Source organism: Monopterus albus, unplaced genomic scaffold (genome assembly GCF_001952655.1).
Source record: "Monopterus albus unplaced genomic scaffold, M_albus_1.0 scaffold152.1, whole genome shotgun sequence".
Taxonomy (NCBI): Eukaryota; Metazoa; Chordata; class Actinopteri; order Synbranchiformes; family Synbranchidae; genus Monopterus; species Monopterus albus.
The window spans coordinates 20,432-27,141 of NW_018128032.1; the positions used below are offsets into that span (position 1 = coordinate 20,432).

The following is a 6,710-nucleotide window of genomic DNA, read 5'->3' on the forward strand; positions in this document are numbered from 1 at the left end:
TATTTAACTTATATCTTAACCAAAGGCATTACACTCCCCGCTTGAGATAATGAAATTATATCACTACAATTTTCAATATGCATATAAACATCTTTCAAACAGTGTGAATTAACATTAAGGTTTACTCAGTCTCTGAAACAAGAACTATAATGTCTGTGACTGGTCTTAGGTACACCGTAGCAGTACCTTTTTTCACAGTCCGTACTTCCACCTTGCGGACCCTCTTGTCATTGCTTGGAATGACCTTTACAACTAGTCCTATAGGCCATTCATTCCTGTTGGCTTGAACATCCTTTAACAGAACCACATCTCCCTCTTTGATGTTGGCCCTGCTTTCAGTCCATTTTGTGCGGCTTTGTAAGGCAGACAAATATTCTCTCTTCCACCTTTTCCAAAATGTGTCTGCCAGGTTCTGAACCTGTTTCCACTGTTTTTTGAACAACTGTCCTGAAGAAAAGTTCCCAGAGGGTGCTGAGACTGCGCTCATTTTCTGAGTGAGCAACACAGCTGGGGTGAGTATGCCAGGACAGTCCGGGTCAGTAGATATGGAGACAAGAGGCCTGGCATTAATAATCGCCATAACTTCTGCCATAAAGGTGCTTAAAACCTCGTGAGTGATGCGTGATGATCCATTTTGTAACAGCATTGTGTCCAGGATGCACCTGGCTACACCAATAAGGCGTTCCCATGACCCTCCCATATGATATGTGTGAGGGGGGGGTTGAACACCCAAGAATATCCTTTCTCTTGAAGGTACAGTATATTGCAACCACCTCTTGTGCGCCCCGTAACAACTGTCCATGGGCCGAAAACATCCATACTAACAGAGGTGTAAGATGGTTCTGGAGTGACCTGGTCTGTAGGCAGGTCGGACATTTTCTGTGTAGCCATCTTGCCCCTCAGCTTTCTGCAGGTGACACACTTATGAACGAGTGCGGACACGAGGCGCTTACCTCTGACTATCCAATATCCAGTGCCACGGACAGCTCCTTCAGTGATGTGCCATCCTTGATGAGCCACTTGTTCATGGACCCATCTCACCAGCAATGTGGCGATGTGACTAGCAGCTGGAATGATCAAAGGATGCTCATCGTTCTCCGAGAGATCAGCAGAAGAAAGACGGCCACCGACTCGTAGAAGGCCATCTTTGTCCACAACTGGATTGAGCTTTTTTTAGTGTGTCATGTTTCCTGTTCGTCTGTTTTCCTTCTTTAAGATTTTTGAAGGACTCTTTATAAGTTTCTTGCTGGACAGTTCGGATGATGACAGCTTTGGCTTGAGTGAGTTCTTTGCTGGTTGGTATGTCACCAAAACTTCTCCATCCTTTTCGATCACTTGTATTTTGTTTGAAAGATGCAGCCACATGAATGAGTCTGGCTATCGTTCTGCACATTGTGTTCCTGCTTGAATGTTTAGCAAAGTGTTGGGAACCCATGTGTGGCTCCGATGTCATAGTTGTCAGTGTTTTTACTTCTGGATGATTTAGTCCATAAGTACATCTTTGTGTTAAAGATACAGGCCAATCCAGATCCATTTACATCTGATTTGTTATTAAACTGTCATTAATTAATTGTCTGGCAGTGGTTGATTAGACCATTCCCAAATCCTCAGAACTCAGAAGAGAGGGTCAGGCCATGTGATTTTCACAATCACATAATCATCAAATGGCATCACATTTCTTTATAAACCTGGAAAGCAAAGCGTCGGCAGATTTCTAACAGTCTGTGAATATTTGGCCAGTTACAATTTTAATTCGATTTCATATGTGTATTTAAATACGTATGGATTTGTCTATAGCCTTTATATGCTCAACAAATACCAGTCAGAAGGTTGAGTCTCATTGCCTCCGTCTCCACTGGGTGTTCTGTGGAGGTGTGCATTTAAGCGGTTCTGCAAATGCACAGACTCAAATAATCTGGTCAGGGTTAGTGAATCGACAGACTGCTACTAAAGCTTGATTTATGCCTCATTGTTGAATCTACACAGAGCCTATACCATAGGCTATACAGGTGGCCTATGCCGTTGTGAGCATTTATACTTGCGCTCTGGTGTGTCTGCCTATGGAAGTAAATCCTCGCCACAGGGTTTGAGGGCACTCTAACCACATTTCGAGCACTGTGCACTTTGCAACTCAACATTTGTGAAGGCACAGGCATAGTGTTTGTAAATGCAAATACAGATTCAAGAGCGTAATCCAGGCTGTGCGTGCTCTCATTTCTGATTCTGCACCCTCAGATTTCTCCACTCGGCTTTGTGTGAAAGTCTAAAAGTTTTGAAAGTGCACAAAACAAGTGGCGAGCATTCTTCAGTTTGCAAATCAAAGCCAATCCCAGCTGACATTGGGCAACAGGCGGGGTACACGCTGGACAGGTTGCCAGTATATCACTTAGAGACAGACAACCACACACACCTACACTCAATCCAAGGAGCACGTCTTTAGACTGTGAGAGGAAGCCAGAGTACCTGGAGAGAACCCACACAGGCACACAGGGAGAACATGCCAACTCTGCACCGATGGGGTTAGCCGGGGCTAAAACCACTGCGCCACCATGCTGCCCCGTTCACTCTAAAATTTGGGCCACCGTTAACGCACCATAATGGCACACCATGTGTTTTCTTTAGTTAGGGGACTGGACGTTAGACAGCAACCCAGTGGTGGTAGAAATTGGTGCTAAAGTAGAGTAGGCTACATTAGCAGCATGGCTAACCAAAATACAACAGACTCATGGGCTGGAAACAGGAATGAAGCTACTCACGTCGACTGTTCACAATGTGGCCATATTGTACAACAACCCCACTACAATCCTTCACACCCCTGACCAATGCAGCCTTATACATACATACAAACACAGCAGGGAGTTGCTTTTTCCGCACTCAGTCTGAACGCCCAATTATAAATGAGGCCCCAAATGAGGCTGATGTGCATAGTATCTGCTATTTGGGGCTGGAGGGAAGTAACTAAGTACATTCATTAAAGTATGCCTACTGTACTTAAGAACAATTTTGAGGTATTACAAGGTATTTACTTGAGTATTTTCATTTTCTGCTACCTTATACTTCAACTTTAGAGGCCAATATTATACTTTTTACTCCACTGCATTTTATAATGATACACATTAATTGTGAAATGTGACACTCTGCATAATGAGTACTTTTACTTTTGGTACTTTAAGTATATTTTGATGCTAATATTTTTGTACTTTTACTTAGGTAACATTTTGAATGCTGGATTTTTACTTGTAACAGTAACAGAGTAACACTGTATTTTATTGTATTGCATCAAAGCAATACAATTGCATCACATTTACACTGTGGTTTGCTGCTTTTACTTAAGTAACCAATATGAGTACTTCTTTGACTGCTGTTATTTGGCCATAATAAGTATTTTGCAGATGATAGGGCTAGCTGACAGGGACATGAATATTTGCATCAAATTTCATGGAAATTTATCCAGTATTGGTTAAAATATTTTAGTCTGGACCAAAGTGGTGGACTGACTGACAGACCGTTGCTGTCCCAAACAGCAATGATGGATGGAGGAATGTACTTTGGCCTGAAAAGAGTAAAGAAAGGTTCACTATACTCATCTTGAGCGTTTAGCTTTTGGCCTGACCGAAGCTTAATTGGATACTCAAACCACTAAATGAAACACAAGTCTTTACGTGCCAGGAAGGATTGATGGTATCAGACAAGCTGCATATTGTTCTCACGTGTAACTGATACAGAAAAGGTGAAAGACCAATGTGGGTTTAAAAAGCATTCCCAGCCACAAAATACTCCCAAATGAAACAGGTGGACAAGACACAAAATATGCTTTTTGACCTTTGTGTGTCTGCAAATTTTTCTTGAATCCCCAGTGATTTTCTATTTGTTTGGAAGTCATTTATTAAGCTTGCTATTTGCTTACTCTGCAACCAGAAGGCCAAGTTTGTAACATGTTAATAGAAATGTGTTTTAGGGTTCACCAAGGGTCTTACTGTATGTTTATAGTCAGTCACATGAAACACCACCAAAGAGAACAAGTTGCAAGTTTAGCTTCCTAAGGCATGCAACAGTTAATGGCTATGATAGTGAACATGAGGATCTGTTTCAAGAGCATAATGAGTGGGTGGCTGAGAGGCAGCAGGGAGAGAAAGGCACTGAAATTACTGGGGGGTTTTTTTCCCCAGTGGGACCCAAGAGCATAGTAATCTGAAATAGTCCATGCACCTAACTGCTTGTTAACTGCTTTTAAACTGTCAAACATTTTAACTGTCCAACAGAACTGAGGTTTGGACTTTAATGTGACTCGCAGTGTTTTCCACTGTCACACCATACCCCCAACATGATTTGGTGTGACATGTGCCATACTGTATGCTGTATACAGTATATCTTACTGTATGTTTAATGATGAGCTTTTGTCTTGCTGTGAAACAGTTCTCATTATGATGATTGATTGATACTTATTAAGTTCTAATAACATTCTCTGGGGTCTTTAGATGAAACTTTACTATAGCCTAATGAGTATGACTCACCACAGTGAGAATTATGTTTCACAGCAAGACAAAAGCTCATCATTCAACGGAGGATACCTAATGGTGAGTTGTAAAAAATCTTCGAGCCCATAATGTTTATGGCGCAAGTAATGCAAGACAATAAAAGTGCGTGAACCAGTCTCCTTGATGTTAAACAGTGCTCCAGTTGGCTTATACAGAGAATACTGACCAGTGATTCAATGCAGACTTAAGGTGATATGTAACTACATAAACATAAACACAACTGTGAGAGTAAAATATATAAACTTATGTATGCTATATAATAAAACCCTAACTAATTATTCATTTCTATCTAAAAATGAAAATCACCCTAACAGAAGTTGAGAAAGAGTCAACTGGTGATGAAAGTGGGGTCATTTTGTTTAGGACAACAGTGAGCGCTGACTGTGCTTTATTAAAGCATGCTCACTGTTAAAATGTCTATAACAGGCCATTATTGGAAACGATTAAGATCTTGCCATAAAACCTGTAACTTTAAGACATGCTTTTGTAGAATTTGAACATACTGTGTGCGTGACTTGAAAGACTGAACAGTTCATCTTTTTAACACTGTAACCATCGCTCTGTCCCCCCATTTTTGATAAATAACACCATATATGGAAAAATTAATGAATGCTGTGTTCTCTCAGTGTTATTAAACCACTGTATGCAGAAGTGATGTAACAAGAAAGAAACATTAGAATTCATTACATCAAAAATCACGTCTTTTATTTTTATAGTTTGTCAGAAGCCAGTGAAAAATGGATTAATTCAATCCACTGGCTGTTTAGAAAGAGAAGACATTTTATTCATCATTTCACATGTGAAAAAGTCTCAAATAAAGAAACGCTGATCGCATTACGAAGATAATTAAATACCACTTTGTTGCACTTCAGACAGAATTCATTACTATAAGCTATGCCATCACATACTATACTGACTGAAATATTGAAAATGTGTTTACAGTACAGTATGTTGTACATTATGTACAAGGCACACTAAGGTTTATTGCTTTTGCAGAGTGTTACATTCCAAATTCAATAAATTTTGTAAATATATATAGGTAAGCGAGTTGATTTGGATGTAAGTGGGCATGTTTACTTATGTCAGGTCTCTGCTATACTATACATATTAGCACATTACTACCAAACTCAAATACTAACTCACAATTCTAAGTACTCAAAAGTGATGGTGGAAGAAGTGCTCAAACATTTTACTTAAATAAAAGTAGTAGAAAAATGTATAAAAATTTTTTTAAATAGTCCATTGCAAGTAAAAATCTGGTATTTGATATTTCAATTGAGAAATATTGATACACAAAATGTAGCAAAAGATACAAGTTCTTGCATAGTTTAGCAGAACTGTCCTTGTAACATCAGTGGATTATTCATGTATTAATATGTCAGCAGGATTAGTGTCTGGCTGAAGTGAGGATAATTATAACAACTTTCTATGCAGTTAGGTAGTTCAATCTACAACAAAAGCATGACATTTCAAATGCAAAATCTTACTATGACAGTTACTGTCAGATAAATGTATGAAGAGCAACAGTTCCCTCTGAAATGTAATGAAGTAAAAGAGAAAACGGCCTAAAATGTAAATTCTTTAGTAAGGCACAAGTACCTGAAATTTGTACTAAAGTTTCAGAATTGTGTGAATGTTCTGAATGTTCTTATATTACACAGTATGGCTTAATGCCATTAGGTCGTGGCTACGTGTGACTGTCATTTTTGACCTTATGAGCTGCTGCTTAAATTTCCTTTGATAAAAAGAGCTGACTTGAATAATGTCTAGAACCGGCTGCTTAGAAGAATGACTCATTGTTTAAGAATATGAATACTGACAGTATATCTATCATACTATTTTATCAACATCAGAGGTCTTTCTTTAAAGTTCTGGAACTGCAATAGGATCTATGTAAATTGAAAAAACAGCTAATTCTTCAACCATTCTTCTTCCATTCCAAACCATATCCATCCCCACTTTCTTTCACAAGCAATGATCAGGTGTCAAAGAAAAAAAGCCTTGAGAGGCTTGTATCCAAACAGCAATCGGACACACAATTGTACGGTCCTATGCTGTTGCTCTGACCAGAGGTCTTCATCTGGCACCTGTGGGTAGGGTGTGCGTGGATCATCTCCTATGGTGGAACCAGGCTCACACACCAGTGACGTTGGCCCAAATGGGGAACGAGTC

The 6,710-nt window shown here is 39.6% G+C and overlaps 1 protein-coding gene across 1 annotated transcript in view; it reads right to left on the reverse strand.

Annotated features, from left to right (window-relative positions):
* Positions 1 to 5,981: 5,981 nt before the first annotated feature.
* slc13a5b (solute carrier family 13 member 5b) overlaps positions 5,982 to 6,710 on the reverse strand; it is a 10,817-nt gene continuing 10,088 nt past the window's right edge. The window contains exon 13 of the mRNA XM_020614844.1: positions 5,982 to 5,986. Coding sequence (XP_020470500.1) covers positions 5,982 to 5,986 — 5 coding nt within the window. The remainder of the gene's footprint in view (positions 5,987 to 6,710) is intronic.